This window comes from Siphateles boraxobius, unplaced genomic scaffold (assembly GCF_051911475.1).
Source record: "Siphateles boraxobius isolate OS27281-9 unplaced genomic scaffold, OSU_SipBor_1 53, whole genome shotgun sequence".
Taxonomy (NCBI): Eukaryota; Metazoa; Chordata; class Actinopteri; order Cypriniformes; family Leuciscidae; genus Siphateles; species Siphateles boraxobius.
This window is the reverse complement of record NW_027509175.1, coordinates 9,866,228-9,887,375: the sequence shown is the minus strand read 5'-3', so window position 1 is coordinate 9,887,375 and position 21,148 is coordinate 9,866,228. Positions and strand designations below refer to the sequence as shown.

General features: G+C 39.0%; 1 protein-coding gene across 1 annotated transcript in view; it reads left to right on the top strand.

Moving 5' to 3' along the window:
* Positions 1-7,505, top strand: part of erbb4a (erb-b2 receptor tyrosine kinase 4a) — a 194,679-nt gene extending 187,174 nt beyond the window's left edge. The window contains exon 27 of the mRNA XM_077205347.1: positions 4,550-7,505. Within this exon, the coding sequence (XP_077061462.1) occupies positions 4,550-5,403 (854 nt within the window). The 3' untranslated portion in view covers positions 5,404-7,505. The remainder of the gene's footprint in view (positions 1-4,549) is intronic.
* The last annotated feature ends 13,643 nt before the right edge of the window (positions 7,506-21,148 follow it).

The window sequence follows — 21,148 nt, the reverse complement described above, 5'->3', positions numbered from 1 at the left end:
GAAGAGTGCCAATTAATTGTGTGGGTGGTTAACTACAAGTTGGCTACTCACTTTTTTTTTTAAGAACATGTTTTATCCTAGTATCAGTAGTTAAACTACAGCCAGGAGGCTATATGTTACTAGCACAAAGTAATTAATTATAGCTGAAGCCGTTTAAGAGGACAGAATTACAATTCAAGATTTGGGGGTCAGTAAGATTTGTTTAATGTTTTGAAAGGAGTCTCTTATGCTCACCAGGGCTGCATTTTTTTGAGCAAAGACAGTAATATTGTGAAATATTATTACAATTTAAAATGAATGTTTTCGATTTCAATATATTTTAAAGTATAATTTATTGCTGTGAGGCAAAGTTGAATTGTCAGCATCATTACTCCAGTCTCCAGCATCACATGATCCTTAGAAATCATTCAAACATGATCAACTGGTGCTCAAGAAACATTTATTATTATTATCATCAATGTTAAAACAGTGAAGTTCCTTAATATTTTTTTCGGTCCCACTTTATATTAAGTGGCTATAGGTACTATGTACTTGCATTTAAATAAATAATTTGATAAAATGGAGTTATTGGGCCCTATTTTAACGATCTAAAACGCAAGTGTCAAGCGCAAAACGCAAGTAACTTTGCGGGCGGATCTCGGCACTGTTGCTATTTAACCGCCGGGATAAATGACTCTTGTGCTCGACGCAAATCTAAAAGGCGTTGGTCTGAAGTAGCTTCATTATTCATACGTGTGGTTTGGGCGTAACGGGAAACAAACCAATAAGAGCTTTATATCACATTCCCTCTAAGAGCATGATGAACGAGGTGCGCTTGTTCTATGGCGAAATACTATTATAACAGCGCATTTATCAGGCGCGCTTCAGAATCGGTTCTCAGCCGAGGAGATCAATGTTCTCGTCAGGGCCGTACAAGAAAGAGAAGTGACATTGGGGATGGGACAAAACCCACCCAAATTAGCTTCGGTTAAACATGCATATAATAATTTGGGTAAATGTGTAAGCTTTATGCCTATTTTTCCCATCGTCATGGACACAACAATGATTTCCCTCGTGTTTTAATATTTTTCCTTATAATAATGTATCATTTGCAAAAAGGAAAATGCATCTGTGTAGATGAGAGAATAATCTACAGTGTATAAAAACCGTGTATAAATTATAAATGCAGTGCATAGTAACGACAGACGCCACAGGAAAATCGGACCGAATTTTACTATTAATGATAAAAGATAAGCTAATGTGCATTGTAAATGTCAGTAATTTATCTTTGACTCATTATTTTTATAAGAATGATTTAAAGGCTGAAATATGTGAGGTTTATCTTTTTATAAAAAAATTGTCAACTTTATTTGAACTTGTACATGTTAGTATTACATGTTGCAAGACACTGCTTTAAAATCTGGCCATGCTTTTTAAGGTTATTATTTTAATGTTTATGTAAACAAAAAGTGGATATTGATGCTAATTTTATATGCTGGTTTTCGACATAAAACTTGGTGAATTGATTTTATTGTGTAGTATTATTACTTTTTGAACAGGACTCTGAGATAACCGTGATCTTTTTGGTCAATATAATCATGAAATGAAATTTTCATGCCATTTCATCTCTAGTTATGATGGACTATACTGCACCCGTCACTTATGGTGTTCCCCAGGGTTCTATTCTTGGCCCTTTGTTGTTTTCACTCTACATGCTTCCCTTGGGCTCCATTCTCCAGAAACATGGCATAAACTATCACTGCTACGCCGATGACCTACAACTTTACCTTCCAATCAAACTTGAAAATGATTTCTCTATACAACTCCTTTTATCATGTCTTGATGAAGTGAAAATTTGGATGGCGAAAAATTTCCTGCAACTAAACACCGACAAAACTGAGGTGCTTCTGCTAGGCCCCACTGCACTCAATACTACTCTGACAAGTAGGTTAGGCTCCCTCAGTGATAGCTTACAACCCTATGTAAAAAATCTAGGGGTCTATTTTGACCCTTCACTACAATTCGACAAACAGGTGAACACGGTTGTAAAGAGTAGCTTCTTCCACCTCAGATCTGTTGCGAAGGTAAAACATTTTCTTTCTCAAAAAGATCTTGAAATTGTCATCCATGCACTAATCTCTTCTAGACTGGACTATTGTAATTCTCTATATGTCGGTCTTCCACAAAGCACTCTATCTCGGCTTCAGATGGTCCAAAATGCGGCAGCCAGACTGCTGACAGGAACAAAAAAACGGGAGCATATTACTCCTGTTCTTGTTTCATTGCACTGGCTCCCTGTCAAGTTTAGAGTTGATTTTAAGGTCCTTCTTTTTGTATATAAGGCTCTCCAAAAATCAACCCCGGATTATCTCTATGAACTTATCCAGCCACATACAACCTCTAGGTCATTAAGATCCTGTAACCAGCTTCTTTTATCAGTTCCTCGTTCACGTTGCAAATCAAAAGGCGACAGAGCTTTCGCGGTTGCTGCACCTAAACTTTGGAACAGCTTACCCTTTAATATCAGGGCCTCTCCATCGCTCAATGCTTTTAAATCTAGCCTAAAGACTCATTTTTATACTCTTGCATTTGAGTGACACTGTGTATGGTACACTGTGTAAATGTACGTAGAAATGTTCTTTTATTCGTTTATTATTATTAATAGTTTTCTTTATTAATTTTTAATTTTTATTTTTGACCGTCTGTAAAGCACTTTGGATCAACTAATGTTGTGTTTATGTTGTGCTCTATAAATAAATTGACTTGACTTGACTATAAAATCAACTATAATTATGTGTTTTTACAGTATATTATGCAAAGTACAATTTTCTATAAAAAAAATTCAGTTCTTTTGTCTGACATTTAAGGGTGACATATAGGCCTACAAAAACTCTTTTAGTTGTCAATATGAGAGTTATGAGACATTATTTAAGAGATTTAAGTATTGTATTACATGAGTAGCTCTCGGCCACTTTCGTTTTTAAAAAGTAGCTCTCAAATGAAAAAAGGTTGGAGACCCCTGCTCTGGAGTCTGCAGATTTGAAATGTACAATACAATATGACAAAAAACATCAGTGAAGAACATCAGTGAATAGCTTGCTCCCATGCTACACTGCTGTTGGAGTAAACCAGCTTTTAGTAAAGCTAAAAACAGCTACCGAAAACTGTAGCTAAGTAGGTAGTGTCGCTACTTTTGGTGACCGTATTTTCATCATTTTTTAAATAAAGGTATATGTTCTGTTTAAGCCTTTATTCTGAAGATGTTCACATGCTCCACAACTGTATGAATATTCCTGTGCATGTGTGATCAGCATTTTCAGAATAAACTAAAACCGATGTTCTCTTCTGGAAATACTAGAGATGCTCACTCATTTATTATGCTGCATTTTTATTATGCGAACAGTAATTTAATCAGCTCATTAATTCTCATTCATTTTCTCAACAATAACACACAAGAGCGCAGTGAATTGTAAAATAAAGGTCTTGAGACTCGTACAAATGTAGGCCACGATGTTCCTTTTAACGTTTGTAAAATGTTTTGAGTCTCCCCTTTTCTCCAAAAACGTGTTTCTTTAATAGTTCTGTATATAATATCACTCAGAATTGTCTTTGTTTGTACATACAAACTGTGTTAAATTTGTTGCAAGTTACTCAGTTACAGGTGATTTATCTTGAATTAGGTGTTTTACATGACCCAAGATACAGATTAATACAAACATACAGTATATCTTATTTAGATTTCCGGAAGCTGGAAAATTTGCTTAATCTGGTTAATTTGTTTACATGACTTCCTAAAATTAAGTAAAAGTGTATCTTACATATTTCTGAATAATATTGGAATGTGCTTGTGCATGTTAAGAGTATGACTGGTGTATATCAGTGTTATTAACTAAAACTATTAAAAACTGGTTTCATTGCAATAAAGCTGAAATAAACAACAATTACAAACTTAAACATAAAAAAATAACTGTTGCCATGGCAAATAACTGACATAAGTTAAAGTACTGAAAATTATTAAAATACTAAATAATAATATTCTATATTATATTATGCTACAAATTAAGCTAAATGTGAACAATAACGGGAAAAAAATAGCAAGCACATAACAAAATTACCAATAAAATAAATTAAAACTGGAAGTAGAAAAAAAATAGCAAATTCCAAATATTAATAAATACTATAATAGTCTATAAATAATACAAAAAAAGTTGTGCACTTTTTTGAGTACTTACGTGTACTTTCCATATACTTAGTGTACTTACCCACAAAAGTACTATAATTAATATAAGGTAATACAGTAATATAAGGTAACTACATGGGTTAAGTTAAGGTTTAGGGGTAGGTTCAGGGTTAGTACCTAGTTATTACCCAGTTAGTGTCATTATTACAATAAAACATTGTATGTTCATGCGAAACATGACTGTAAAAATAACACTGGTTTATACTATTGTAGATCTAGAGTATACTACTTTGGTAACTATTTGTGGCAAATGGCAATGATTCTTTATTCGGTATGTAGTTTATCATGCTTTTTACATTGTATTTATTTATATTCATTTTTTATTTACAGACCATCTTAGTCCTGTTGAGGAGAATCCTTTTGTAAATCAACGGAAAAATGAAAATATTAATGCACTGGACAACCCGGGTTACCACAGCACCCCTGATAGGAAATCCAAGGGTGAGGATGAGTATATCAACGAACCCCTTTACCTCAACACATACAACAACACTAGTGGGATTAACCAGGAGATTATGAGAAAAAATGGATCTTCCATCCCACTACAGATGACTACAGCAGCCAACACTGCAAGCAGCCACGTTATCCTCTCCACACAAACTGGGAAAGCCCACCACCATGGCCAGGGAACACATGTTCATTTCGCCGTTCCACCTGTTCAGCCCCCTCAAACGACATCAATGAGCCAAAATGGCCAGCATTCCCAGTCACCACACGGTGTTGAATCCAATTCCTCCAGCATGTCTGGCAATCCTTCCTTATTAACCCAAATCTCCATCGTCAGCCAACAGATCCAACCTTGTCTTGCAAATCAGTCCATCCATTCTACCCATCCGGCTCAAATGGTGAAATCTGCAGTCACAAGTAAAAGTGTATCCGGCCTGCCCGGCCACCTTGTCTACCCAGGTAACATGCTTCAAATTGGTCATACTGGGACTGTAATGGTCGACAGGAAGTCGAAGAAGAATTTTGATAATCCTGATTACTGGCAGCATAGTCTACCGCCCAAGGTGACCCAACAAAACCCTCAAGACCCAACGCAAGTGTGCAAAGGCAAACACCTCTATAGGCATACCATCCGAAGTCGCATCGCTGTGGCTGACAACCCTGAGTATCTTTCTGAGTTTAACAAGAGACCAGTTCTGCCACCTCCACCGTACCGTCACAGGAATACGGTTGTGTAACGTCACAGACGTTATGGAGAGCTAGATTGTTCTACCAGCACCATACGTTAAATTGGAATTACTGAAGAACAGGAAAACTCCCACCATCTGTTTTTCTGTCAGAAGAATTCAGGAAGGAGACTTATTGGACTTTAAAAGGAAAATCGACCAACCAAAGTGCCTCTAAACTATTCCAAAAGCTATTCCATCTTTTCCATTCCAACAAATCAGAATGTATCGAGATGGATACCCCTTAAAGGGATAGTTCACCAAATTTTTTAATTGTAACCATTTACTCACCCTCATGTCACTCCAAACCCAAAGACATCTTTGAAAAACCCTTGAGAGATGTCTGTCCTTCCATTGAAAGTCCATTGCACTAATATAAAAATACTCCAATATACCCACACTAATGTCTGCAGTCAGCAATTGTGTTTTGCACATCAACACTCAAGCAAAAATACAATTTAAGCAAAAATAGTTTCTTTGAATTTGATTTAGCTAAACTGAACAAAGCCATGTTTTTTTCTGAACAAAATAAATTACACAGTCATTTCACTTCTTTCAGTGTACACCAAAACTTCATAAAGAGTTAATAAAAAGTTCATAAAGACATTCCATTTACCATATATGATGTGCTCTATGTAGGTGCATGGATCATTGTTTATGTGTGAATAAAATGTTAAATTAAATCATTACATATATTGTGATCATGTCTCTTTAGGAGATTGGATTTAACTGCTCAATTGAAGCATCAAAGATTTGTTGCAATGGACTTTCAATGGAGAGATATCAATCTCTCAGGTTTCATAAAAATATATGCATATTTTGTTCTGAAGAACGGAATACTTATGGGTTTGGAATTACATGAAACTGTAACTGATAACAGAATTTCAATTTTTGGTTGAACTGTCCCTTTACTTTTCAACCTCTGATTGATTCTCCTACAGTTAGGAAGTTCACAGTGACTTTGTGGAAACTGGTGTCCAACTCGACATAATGGTCCCCGATGGTAAGGAAAAACACTTGCTCTTGTGGTTTTATCAAAGGAAACGAACAGTTTATTTCTGGTGTCGTAAGTTTAGACCAACTGTCTTTTTCACCACGTTCTGACCATCCTGTATTGTTGCTGTTGATGCAGTAAGATATTTTCTCTTCTGTTTTAAACAAACTGACACAGACAGTATCTAGGAGCCCCTACAAGAGAATTGGGGTAACTCTACTATGTGAATGAGACAACGTTGTGGATTGTAAAATGATGCATACTCTTTTACCGTTGTGGATATATTAATGGACTACACTGGTTGGATACTGTTTATTTTCAGTGATGCTCTTCATGTTTTTTAAAGATCTTGCCCATGTCCCCCAATTTTGTACTCATATATAAGAACTAACAAATCTGATGCCGGCAGAGAAAGAGCACATGGGGATCACATACCGCTTCTTGAGCTAACAGGAAATAAGTGCCTTCCTCAGTGGCACAAAAGCGCAGATGGACATGCCCATCAATCTTCAATTGCTGTACATATGTGAAACAAATGTGAACATTCATTACTGAGCCATCCATGTGCAAATAGACTCACTGGGAACCATGTATTGAAAATATGTTGTTGTATTTAATTAATCAATTAATGAATTTAACGGCAAGATTGATATATTCTATCTAGAAGGCAATATTACAGATAATGGAGGGCACGATACAAACTCAAATAAACTACTGATCTCCAATGGAGAATTTTTCAATGTACTGTGACAGAAAATACTTTTGTCTGAAATGTATCCTGCTCTCAGTGAGAGTGTGACTGTATTGTGGCCATGGATAAACTGTTCATATGTTTTATAAACTGTGATGGACATTTGTCATTACTTATGTCAGAGTGTCAGTTATGACTGTGCAAATTTGATCCTAAATGTACCATGCTGATATTATGAGACTTTGATTTGCTTTCAACTGAACAGCCATGGGAGATGTAGCTAGATTTGTTTGGCTTTCGTTTCGTTTTTTTCTTTGCCTTGTATTTTGTTTGTGTGTTTTGGGTTGCTAAAGATGCATCTCATCCCTGTTGTAATTCTATTTGATGGAATGACACAATAAAGGTCTTGTTTGAAATTTTGAACATGTTCATAAGTTTCCAGAGTTTGACATGAGGGTCTTTTGTTGTTGCAATGTACAATCACCACCTTGTTCATCACACTTTTCAGGTGTAATCGATCAACATGTCTGAACTTACCTTTACAAACAAATACTGTAGTAACATGAGATTGAATATTGCAAACCACCAGTATTTGAGATTATTTATTGTTTCAGACACCCCTTTCTTTTTGTTTTATTTTTAAGTTACTATTGTTTTAATTGATGTAATATGGAGCCCCTAAAGGGACCTTTGCAAAAATAAAAATATACAGACTTAAAAATATACAGTGCTAGTTTTCTGCGAACGTGATAGTTTCTCGTGAGCACGTGAAAGTCTGTATATTTTTATTTTTGCAAAGGTCCCATAAACGGTCACTTAAGTTCACATACTTGTTACTCTGAAAAACACTTCTACAGCTAGTAATTACTTCCACTGCCAGTTTACCCAATAGTATTTCGACAACCCGGATGCCAATTGGCAGGCAACACAGCGTATTGCAGCCTTGGAATCTAACAAACAAACTGGGTCAGAGATTGCAGATTCCACACAACCTAAAAAGCCTCGATATCCATCTAAAAATCTATGAACGAGAGCATATGAAAACGCGGATAAATCAACTCATCAACTTACAGTATGTAAGTCTCTTTGGCTTTCATTGTCAATTGCACTTGTTCCTGTTGCGTGTCCTCAAACTGGCAACCCCCATGAGTGTCGAGTTTTATGAGGGCCGGGGAAACAACAATCTCCGATATTTTGATTTTGGACAGCAGTACCTATTCCTACCACTAGCTGTCATTCTTAGAAATAGCGTCTTTAATATGGTACCTTTTTATCTTGTGACAAAATATATTAGGGGTGTAACGGTAAATGTATTGGTCCCGAGCCGTCACAGTAGCTACATGACTGCATACAGTCAGACAATGAATTCAGTCAGTCACAGGCGATCCACACTCCAATCCAGAAGCTGGTGCGCATGGTAATGCAGCGCTGTTTGCTAACCGCCAAAACAGGAAAAAGAACAGAAGAAGAAGAGATGATCTATGCACCAACCCAAAACAAGAGTTCAGACGGCACGCTAGAGCGTTCTAGTAACCTGTATGCTGAGTTTCGATGAATTTTTGTGAACCGCTCCACAAGCTTCACGGAAAGAAAACCATGACCGCAGAAAACGGCATCCTGTTTGTTTTCTTTATTTTACAAAAGCACAATGTTTTGTTTTGTGAGTGTACACAAAAAACAAACATAAAAAAACTGACCCTTTACAGTTTACGAACAATGCCTTACTCTTATCTGTATGGCCATAAATGGCTGAGTATTTTAAGTTGTTTCTGCTGTTATAATGAGACATTATCATTTGGCATTGTGCCGATTTGTGGAAGTGATGAAATATGCATGTCCTGGAATTGGGAAACGTCAGGTGCCGCTTGACTAGCTATCTCCTTTTGGAAAGGTGAAGTAGGCAGATGGCACTTTTTCTCGTTCTCGCTCATCTTGATTTCTTGAAAAAGCATAATATTGAACTTTGTGCATCCACCATTGTCACCGCATGTTAATGACCTCTCACGCACAAAGAAAATGACATTGTAGGCTACACATAACAGTAATCAAACCAATAAGTTTGAAAACACCTGTTGCATTTTTCTGCACCATTGGTCAATCTATCATGTAAATGTACCGAACTCGTATCAAACTGTGACCCCAAAACTGAGGTACATACCGAAACGTGACTTCTGTATACTGCAAAAGTTTTAGTTTCTCTGCTTTTTTAACCATTGTTATGTCTCCAAGACTGCAGTAGTAGTATTTCAGCTTACTGATCTGTGTATAGGAAGTAAATGAATCAAACTGTCAGCATGGAGGTTTACTACAACCAATGTAATTCCCCTCAGTGTAAAAATGCTTTTGTGTCCTCACAGCATCAAGAAAATGGATCCAGAGTTTTAACCAAAATACCATAGCGTTTAGTTTGCTAAGACAAATGTCGCTTTTATTATTGCTCATGCGTAAGTTCAGGGTCTGTAACTCATCCTGTTCTCCAGTGATGTATGTTTATTTGACAGGATCAGTTAGAGAGACATTTCTGTCTCGCTCGGTACATTGTGTATGATGATCTTCATGCACCGTGCCGGCTGAGCCTCTTTGTCCGTTTAAATGTCTTCTTTTGTGTTAGTGACCTGTAATAAATGAGCGTGCGTTTAAAAGTGGCAGTTGTGTGAAGTGATTAGGGAGAGAGGGAATTCCAGAGGAGAGAAACAGACGATGAGAACACTGTATCACCAAAACTGTGGCTCTGTTCCAAACCCTAATGAGCTCCTTACGTAGACGGTATGATTTGGCATCACATGCATGCTTCTCAAATGTATCTGATTTATTACCAATCAAATAACCTATTTGTGAAGGGGAATTTCAATGCATTGAGGATAAAGCAAATCTAGAATGCATTACAAGAAGTTTGTGAACTTTTAAATTCAAGATGGCAGATGGAGTCAAGACAATGTTTATTCAGTGCTGAATAACAACTAACAATAACACTAACAAAAAAATTTACTGTTATCATGATTTATTGTACATGTAATAGCATGGTATTTTAGACATATACAATGTTAGTGCCTGTTTTTTAGTATTATTTATATACTTGTAGTATTTTAAAATAGCTTTTATTTTTCTATTTTCAGTTTTCATTTTATTATAGTTTTAAGTTTTTGTAAATGTACAGTATATGCCTTAGTCATTTTTATTACTTTTGTGTTTTTTTATTTCTATTTAGCTTTATTGTTTTTTTTATTTCAGTTCTAATTTACATTTTTTAAGACAAGTCATTTCAATGTTTTAAAAAAAAAACTTTATTTTATTTCCAAAAAAAAAAAAAAAAAACATTTGTTTAATAGTTAACAATAACAAGACTTGTTAGTAACATGGTGATTTTTGCAGTACCATTGCACATGAATATAATAATAAATTGGCACAACATGAGGGTACTATGATAACAGAATGTTAACTTTTGGGTGAAATTACTACTGATCTTACTACTACCAGGTGTAATTGTGGTGTCTTAAAAACATTGTTGTATGTGTTTAAAGGGATAGTTTGCAGAAAACTGAAAATTCTGTAATTTACTCACTGTCAAGTTGTTCTAAACCTGTATGAGTTTCTGTCTTCTGCTGAACACAAAATAAGATATTTTGAAGAATGTTGGTAACCAGACAGTTGACTGTAGCCATTGACTTCAATAGTATTTTATTTCCTACTATGGAAATCAATGGTGTCACGGTTCAGGGTGCTTCATCGGCTTCCCTGAGGGTGAGTAAATGATGACAGAATTTTCATTTTTGAACCATCCCTTTAATATTTAAAACAGTTTTCAACAGTGTAAAACGTGTTGAATGATCATCTTCTTATTAGGGCTTTGAGGCAGAGCCTTGTGTGTGTTTGTCTGTAAAAGTGTGCACTTCATGTAGGTGACAGTGAGAGCACAACCGTCACTTTGCAGCAGAAATATCTCTGCTGTTTTCCCATAAAACTCTCTGTGAGGAGGTGGGGGTGATGATGTGTGACCTTGGATTACTGGCTCTTCAAAAGGATGTTCAGAGAAACCATCATGACTATGCTTTATGCCCTCAGTAGGGAGTTTGATGTAATGTTCGCTCACAATTGTAAGAAATTATGATTACAGGGGAGAGCAGATGGAAATGTGTTTTAGTAAAGGAGGATTTTAAGCAACTGAGACATTGGAAAGAGTTAGACAAGCCGTTCAGAGTAAAAGCTCTGTGCAAGCACAAAATAAGACATTTTTGGTCTAAGTTTATGCTAATTAGGCATTTTTGGTTAAAAATCCATATACACCAAAAGTGATGTTTCAGTCCAAATACAATTCAGAGCACCAGTGTGAACAACAGAACTGGATCTGTTTTAGGCCCTGTTAACACTTGGTATTAAAATGCTCTAGATACACACAATGCTAAATACAAGATACGTGGTGTCCAATGGTGTCTAGAACGTTTTGAGTTTGTCCATTTTCAACAACATCTGAAGGTGGTTAGAAATGAATGTGACATTACATTGCATATCGAGAACCTTCATGCAGTCGAACAGCAGCAAAGGATCGCCTACTTACCTGTCAATCAAGCACTGCCGTTTGTCCATCTTTAAATAACCGTCTAAATTGAAATACCTGAATAAACACTTATACACGGGAGATTTGCATCAACATGTTTGATGTAGTCGATCAATGTGCTTCAAAGACTTTTCAAGATTACACTGTATCAGTATGCAAGTCTTAATTATTATTATTTTAATTTTAGCTTCAATATTTTAACTTAAAAAACAGCTGAAACTTTCTTCTAAATATCTTCTTTTGTGTTTCGTAGAAGAAAAAATAGCATACAAAGTTTGGTAGAAGAATGACACGAGGGTGAATAAATTACAGCATATTTTTTTTAGTTTTTCTGCTGAACTATCAATTCTTTAATACCAGCTAATATGACAATGTGAGTGCTGGGCCAAAGGCTCATATATATAAACAAATACAGCACCAAATAAAATTACACTAAATACTTTAAATAAGGGAACTAAACCTTGTATAGTGAACATTCAATGACATTCAAGCTGTCGGCCAGTGCGTTGGAGAACCTGTACGTGTCCTCACAAACACTCACCTGCAAACACAGTTATGCTCCCCTGTGTCTTCCTTTAGCACCACCCGCCATGATGAAACACTTTCCTCCTGGCAAGGTGAAACTGTGCTGAAGCTGTATTATTAATGAGACACAGTGAGAGATTCTAGCAGTTAAGTCCAGGAAGTGTGTGTGTGTGTGTGTGTGTGTGTGTGTATGTGTGTGTGTGTGTGTGTGTGTGTGTGTGTGTGTGTGTGTGTGTGTGTGTGTGTGTGTGTGTGTGTGTGTGTGTGTGTGTGTGTGTGGTTGTGTGTGTGTGTGTTTGTGTCTGGTCAGTGCTGGTTCTCCCTGGTGTGCGGTGGCCACAAAACATTTCCAAACACAGTCAGTCCAATTAATCAGATGTATTCTCTGTGTGTGTGTGTGTGTGTGTGTGTGTGTGTGTGTGTGTGTGTGTGTGTGTGTGTGTGTGTGTGTGTGTGTGTGTGTGTGTGTGTGTGTGTGTGTGTGTGTGTGTGTGTGTGTGTGTGTGTGTGTGTGTGTGTGCGTGTGCGTGTGCGTGTGCGCGTGTGTGTGCGCGTGCGCCACACATCTCATCCTCTGAGACTCTTACCAGCAAGGAGACACATTGAAGGTCTTGTGCATGTAAGATCCAAAAGTGAACTGGAAGTGGAAAAACAACTGCTTTTGTATCCATACTGTCCCAGGCCATTAGTGTCAACTCAAATCTTATTTCAATTTATTTATTTTATATTTATAATTATTGTTGTGGTTCAGAATCAAAGTGAGTGTTTTACTTTTGTTGTTTGATTAACAGCATATTTAGCAGTAGGTACTGTATATTACACTTTCAATACACAGATCTAATATACCAAAATTATGTTATTTTCAAGCTCGAAAAAGGTGGTAGACAATATTATTCCTATTCAGACTTTACAAGGTAATTTGATTGAGTTGGTAAAAGAGTATAAATATCTTGGCATCATTATTGATGATACTTTATCTTTTGGCTCTCACATAACTCAACTAAAGAAAAAAAGAAAAATAAAGCTTGGGTTTTATTTTAGAAACAAGTTTTGTTTTTCATTTAATGTAAGAAAGAGGTTAGTTTCTGCTACTTTTTTGCCTGCACTTGATTATGGTGATGTGGTGTATCAATTTGCTTCTTCTCATCTTCTTTCCTCTTTGGATGCCGTCTATCATAGCGCTTTGAGATGTATATCAGATTGTAAACCTTTAACTCATCGTTGTATATTGTATATCTGTCCATCAGAAGGAAAATGCACTATTACTTATTTATCTATAAGGCTATTCTGGGGTTTTTGCCTTCATATCTAGATTGTCTAATTCATAAGAAAAGTATTTTGAAATATTCTCTACGGTCTGAAATTTCCACTTGTAAGAACTGAACTGGGAAAAAGGGCTTTTATGTATGCAGCTCCATTTGAATGGAATCGACTCCAAACAAAATTGAAATTACAAACTCTGGTGCCTATGGAACATTTTAAAACTATTATTCGGTCACTTGAAGAAGACTCAATGATGTGCAACTGTTTTTAAGTGTTGTAATTTTATATTTGTTGTTGATTTGTAATTTTGTGACTGTAAATGCTGTCCATTCTTGGCCGGGACACTCCTTTGAAAGAGATGTTTAATCTCAGAGAGACTATCCTGGTTAAATAAAAGTCAAATAAATAAAAAATAAAAAAATACACGTGTGATTTCTTTACTTGCTGTTTACATTCACAGACATAACCGACGATGTTTGTGAACTTTGTGTTTTTGACAACCTTGTATGTATTTGAAAGTTTAAGCGCAACTTCAAACTGCAATGTCACGTAAGCGTGAGCGCAATAGAGATAATCAAAACCAAACAGATGTTTTAGTTTTTGGCAGAGTATCCGAGGCACGAGCTGTACAGGCTCCGCCCTCTTCTGGATAGGGGGAGGGGAGCAGCAGCTCATTTGCATTTGAAGATACATGCACGAAAACAGCATGTTTTTTCTTCCACTCAACATGGTATAATAAATAACATGTGGGGTATTTTGAGCTGAAACTTCACAGACACATTCTGGAGACACCTGAGACTTATATTTCCTCTTGTAAAAAGGAGCATAATAGGTTCCCTTTAAATTGTGAAAAAAAATGTAAAAAAAAAATCACAATATTACTGTTTTTATTGTATTTTTGGCCAAATAAATTTAGCCTTCTTGAGCATAAGAGACATCTTTCAAAAGCGTAAATTAAAAATCTTCATTCGACCCAAAACTTTTGAACGTAATTATTGAACACTGTTGTCTTCACAGTGGTTTGCAACTGGTGGGAAATAAAAGGTAAATGCAAATAATAAAACTAATCATGTAACTGTTTGTGTTGGAGTAAGATGTTGAATATACTTGCTGTTTTTGTTGTTGTTGAGAACTCAAAATCAGATGAAAAACGTGTAACATACTGGTTAATCCTTAAATTTGACTGCAATAATATATATGATGTAACAATATAATAATGATATCAATATGAAAAAATATATTTTTTTAAGTACGTAAATGTACTGCAAGCAATGTTTTAATTGCCTTCAGAACTATATATATTATAATATGAATATGTTTAGTTCTACATGGAATTCGGTTTGCACAAATTAAACTGAATTCATTCTCAAATCCAGCCATTCATAGAAGCCTTGCTACTTTCATTGAATTGTTTTCTTTTCTCAGACTGACAGTGCTCTTTCTCTTTCTATTCTTCCATTTGTTCACACAACTTTTGAATTTTAGCTTAATTAAGAACATAATGAAATGCTCTGTTGTGCATCAACCGCCGCTGGACAGCTCTGATTTGCCCAGATTCTGCGGATTCTAAACCCCAGTCAATTAACGCAAATCCAGTTGAACAATACATATTAAAGCGATTAATGGTTTTGAAGGCAGGCTGGTGTCTCACATGCTGGTTTCTGTCACATGTGGTGTCTGCTCTGTCTCCTGTGATCTTAGTATAAGTCTCAGTCTTAAATGAAGTCTGTCATCTGACCCTCCTACTTGATGTTATGTTCAGTGCATCTGTTGCCGTTAATCGAACACTACTTAGTATCTGCTAAGGCGAGTATGATGCTTATACTTTAGGTTAAAAATTCCCTAGATATGGAGAAATTGAGCCACGTCTTGACATCAGAACATCAGAGAGGTTGGGTTTTTTACTTTAGGCCAGTAATTAACCACCCAGTAATCAGCCAACCAGTGGAAGGCCTGTTCACACCAGGACGATAACTATAATGATAAAGATATACTGTAGTTCTAAACCATTCTAAATATAAAAGAATGGCAAAGTCCACACCACAACAATGATAAAAGCACAGAGGAAAGATATCGTTGGAATCTGTTTCAGAAGGATTTTCCCACCAGATGACGAGAAAATATTGACAGCCAATCAGATTCCATCCTGCTTTAAAGCGCTCAAGCATTTAAAGTGGCAGAAGACACAACTGCAGCATGCTTATAATAAACAGAATGATGGTGGGAATGGGCCTTTAAATTTTTGATGTTTAGACCAAAAACACTTTAGACAAAACATACTAAGTATAAGGAACTGTCCAAATACATGTGAACTAACTCTTCAAAGTATTTGTAGACTGTACTAGACTCTTAGTAGACTGTTATGTTAGGGTTAGGGTTAGGGTGAGTAAAATAAGTTGACGTAGTTGCGAAATTAATTATAATCAGTACAATGTCTATTGGGAGCATAAACATAAAGTGTTAACAGATATTAAGTAGACAGTCTACAAATACTCTAATTACTGCTAGATGTCATGTAGTTGCAAAGTTACAGTTAGAAGAATGTCTAAAGTGGACCATCGGAATAAAGTGCTGCTTGAGGCAAATCTTGAGGTCCTGGGGCAAAATGCATTGTGAAATCTTTTGAGGTATATAGCAGATTGAAGCATATTTTTATTGACCACTGGTTTCCATGTTTAATTCACATTTCATATACAATGTCGTTCCATGTACATATGGTGCTTCTTAAAAACTGAGCGAAATATGTGGGGATCTTACAAAACCAAAAAAATGGCCATTGCTTATGTTTCATTTGGGTTTAATAAGAAATGTTAGTAGCTTTATAAAACAACTATTCCACTACTACTAAACTGTGTTGATTTTTAAAGTAGAATTACTTAGAAGTTTAGAATGGCATAATGAAAAAAGAACATAAGAGGGAAAGGTAAATTATACCACATCGTTCTAAGGTACCCAGACATTTCATACATTTAGCTTTCAAACAGTGTGAGACCAAGAGACTTTTCACTTTGACAGGACTTTAGAGGAACTTAAAAAAAGATGGAACAGGCTGATCAGAATGCAAAGTGATAACTTTTGTTTGGGATGACTAGGTTGGGGTGCCAGTGTAACTTCATAGCATTGGAATTATGTCTTCCAAAATGTACTTGTATTGGATAATTATGCTTCTGACAAGAAGTCCCATGGAAGGCTGGGGCAGCTAATTTCAATAAGGGTAAACAATCGCTGGCACTTCTTTGACGGGCATGTTTTAATTAGAGGCAAATCCAACACATGCGCTGACATTACTTTGGAGAAGGACGAGGAAATGAAAGCCTGCCTGAGGTTATTTATGACTGCCAGTTGGCACAAACACATGCACTCAAACAGCCCTGTCTAGAAATTGGTTTTGATGCATGCATTATTTGTGCATATACAGTGTCAGTCTCACTGTAGGGATAAGGAACTCATTTGTAGGCTTGTTCTTGTTGAATTGATCTAATGATTTCTAGATTAACAGTCTGATAGATTAGCATTGAACAGGGATATCTGTTAAAGGTATAAATGCACTCAAAATATCTTCCAAAACCTGTAGGACTTTCTTCAGTGGATCACAAAAGCAGATTTTTAGCAGATTGCTCATGCTGCTCCTTTCCCTAATGAAAGTCAATGCTGACCTCCAGTACTGTACCTCCAAAAATTACAAAAAATAAAATAAAAAACATCATAAAAGTAGTCTGTATAACTTGTGTGCCGGTCTTCTGAAGTCATATGATAGTTTTGTGTGATGGACAGACAGCAATTTAAGTTATTTACAGAAAATCTTCTCCTCAGCTTTCCAATCTTTCACATTCCTTATTTGTAGAAGGAAAAAAAAAAGTGCAGAAAAAATGAATCAAACAGCATCTCTGATTATAGTTTATCTGGCGGTAATAAGTCCATAGTCTCTGGAAAGTTCTATAATTTGTGTTTATGAGGTGGTTTCTTTACCACTGTCCCTCTCCTGGGGTGGAATTAAAAAACTGTGGTGAAATATTACCTTTGATGGACAATAATCAAGGTTAATCAAGGCGCTGGTTAACTTTGAGATTTTGGGCTATTTTCCATAACATCTTATTTTAGACTAGTAGAAAGGAAAAAATCTAAAATACACATTTAAATACACATTTCAGTAGCACTTTTTAAAAACTTTTTCTACAGAGAAGTTTTGCTGCGTTCACACCATGTCATAATTACTGTAATTTTGAGATGACCACATGTGACATTCTACTCGAAGCTGTTTACATCCTCGGACTGGGAATTACGCTTTTCTCTGGCAACACTATCAGCGCCAGGTGGTGCAGCGGTCATGAGCGCTCAGAAAATTTCCAGTTTACAAGCTGTTTTTACGAGTTCTACGAGGACGTGAGCGCTTTTAATTATGACATGGTATGAATGAATCTTATGTTCATTTAACATTTGGATTAAAAATCTTTAAACAAAATTTTTATTAATTTTTTTTTTTTTCTGGCTGTTGACAGTATGGAGTATTTATGGAGTGGTAGAAAATGTAACTCTAATTACAACAAAATTAAACAAGATTATGTTTACCCTATTCACCCACAGTCTTGCCTTGAGTTTGTATGGGTAATATGAGCTGGGTTATTGACTGGACACCATGAAGATGCTCAGGTAAATAATCACAACATGTCTAAAAATAACCAACCCAGGCTGAAAGTCTGCCAACTAAAAGTCTGCCTAAAGAAGTGTGGGATACAGCCAACATCTTTGGAAACTATTGCTATTAATCGCGTAGGTTGACAGCAACTCTTTCAATATGGAGCGCAAAGTTATGAGGACAGGAGAACGTCTCGGTTACGTATGTAACCCTCGTTCCCTGAGTAGGGAACGGAGACGTTACGTCGGATGACGACGAATGGGGTTTCGCTTAGAACACCTATCGACTTCGAGTATTACAAAACGAGCCAATGGCAAAGAAATGCCATGGGTCTGCGGAATTTGCATGACGTAACTCCGCCCCACCTCGTGGGTATAAAAGGAGGACGCCAGCAACAGGCAGATATGTTTCTTCGCTGAGGAGCCAAGACTGAGCTCAGGCGATCCCCGCGGTACAGCGGAAAGTGGCAGGCAGACGTAACGTCTCCGTTCCCTACTCAGGGAACGAGGGTTACATACGTAACCGAGACGTTCCCTTTCGTTGTCACTCCGAGTTACGTCGGATGACGACGAATGGGGTTACCAGTCTAATCACGCCACCTTCTCAGCTGTCTTCCAGTGCCCTGCGTAAATCTGAGATCCCTGTCGTGAGACTGGCACGGACGAAGGACTCCTATTTAGCACAGGAATACCAAGGTACACTGGGGAGCATATCCCAAAGTTTAGGGGAAATATGCAATTACTGCCAACCCAGAGGGGGGGGGGGGGACTTAGAGAGTACACATATGACCCGAAGGAGACATATGGAGAACACTGGGGTGTCCAGCCGCAGGTGGAATATTTCAACCCCAGGGGTGGCAAGGTGGCTTGCCAAGGGAAAGACACACGCTCAGAGAGGCTTACAGTGGAAATACACATGTGGGGGTCGCTCAGAGGAGGGACCATGCACACGGGAGGCACCTAGCCGACGCACAGGCAATAGACACTGGCGCCAACGTCAGGAGTGCTGGAGGAACTCAGGGCTTTTCGGGGAAGCTCACCTGAGGAGAATATCGCACGTATCCAGTCCGTGGAGTGGAATGGCGAGCAAGCGAAGACACCTGAGCGGGTCCAGTACTAGCTGGTTGAAGCGAGTACATGAGAGGACACTGGCTCCACTCGGAGATTGTAGAATCTGGCGAATGTGTTAGGTGTCGCCCAGCCTGCAGCTCTGCAGATGTCTGTTAGCGAGGCGCCATGCGCTAGAGCCCAAGAGGATGCCACACTCCGGGTGGAGTGGGCGGTCACACCAAGGGGGCACGGTCGACCTTGCTGCTGGTATGCCAAGGCAATGGCGTCCACTATCCAGTGAGACAACCTTTGCTTGGAGAGAGCCTTTCCCTTCAGCTTCCCACCATAACAGACAAAGAGCTGGTCTGAGGTCCTGAAACACTGCGTCCTGTCTACATAGGCGCGGAGGGCGCGTACTGGACAGAGCAGTGCCAAGGCTGGGTCTGCCTCCTCCGGGGGCAGCGCTTGCAGGTTCACCACCTGGTCCCGGAAGGGAGTGGTAGGAACCTTGGGCACATATCCAGGCCGGGGTCTCAGGATCACGTGAGAGTAAGCCGGCCCAAATTCCAGGCACCCTTCGTCAACGGAGAATGCATGCAAGTCCCCCACCCTCTTGATGGAGGCCAATGCAACCAGGAGCGCTGTCTTCATAGACAGGAACTTAAGCTCCACTGATTGCAAAGGCTCAAAGGGAGCACTCCGCAGGGCAGTTAGAACCACTGAGAGGTCCCAAGAGGGAACGAGAGGAGGACGAGGAGGATTCAGTCTCCTCGCTCCTCTCAGGAACCTGATGATCAGGTCGTGCCTTCCAACAGACTTACCTTCGACTGGGTCATGGTGTGCGGCAATAGCGGCAACATAGACTTTCAGGGTGGAGGGAGACAGCCTTCGCTCCAGCCTATCTTGAAGGAAGGAAAGCACGACACTAATCGAACATCTCCGGGGGTCATCTCGGTGAGAAGAGCACCAGTTGACGAAGAGGTTCCACTTCAACGCGTAGACGTGTCTCGTGGACGTTGTCTAGCGGAAGTGATGGTAGCCGCCACCGTAGGTGGAAGGGTACTCAAACCTGCTTCGTCCCGTCTAGGAGCCACACGTGGAGGTTCCAAAGATGGGGACGAGGGTGCCATAGGGTGCCCCGTCCCTGAGAAAGGAGGTCCTTCGTCAGGGGAATCGGCCAAGGAGGTACTGTCGCGAGGAGTACTAGTTCGGAGAACCAGGTCCGGGCGGGCCAGTACGGCGCGACCAGAATGACCTGCTCCTCGTCCTCCCTGACCTAGCGCAAGGTCTGCGCAAGAAGGCTCACTGGGGGAAACGCATACTTGCGGCCCTGCGGCCAGCTGTGCGCCAGAGCATCCGTGCCGAGCGTGCCCTCGGTCAGGGAATAAGACTGGGCGCAATGGGTCGAGTAGTGAGAGGCAAACAGATCTATCTGTGCGTCCCCGAACTGGTCCCAAATCAGCTGGACCGACTGGGGATGGAGTCGCCATTCTCCAGGGAGTGGCTGAAGCCGTGAGAGCTCGTAGGCTGCACAGTTCAGAGCTCCGGTGGAATAAATGGCATGAAGCGACCTCAGATGCTTCTGACTCCATATGGGGAGGTGGCGAGCGAGTTGCGACAAACGGCGGGAGCGTAGACCACCTTGATGGTTGTTGTACGCTACAGTGGCGGTATTGTCTGAGCGGACTAGTACGTGTTGGTTCTTGAGCACAGCCCGGAAGCGGCGCAAAGCAAGACGTACGGCCAGCAACTCGAGGCAATTGACATGCCAGAGGCGACGGGGTCCTGTCCAGGAGCCCGCGGCAGCACGTCCATTGCACATGGCACCCCAGCCCGTGGAGGAGGCATCTGTCGTTACAACAACATGCCGCGAAGCTCGTTCCAGGGGCACTCCGGCCCGTAGAAAACTGAGGTTCGACCACGGGGTGAGGGTCTGACGGCAGGTCGGAGTAACTGTTACTCGGAGGGTGTCGTGTTGCCATGCCCACCTCGGGACTCGGTCGCGAAGCCAAAGCTGAAGCGGTCTCATATGAAGCAATCCGAG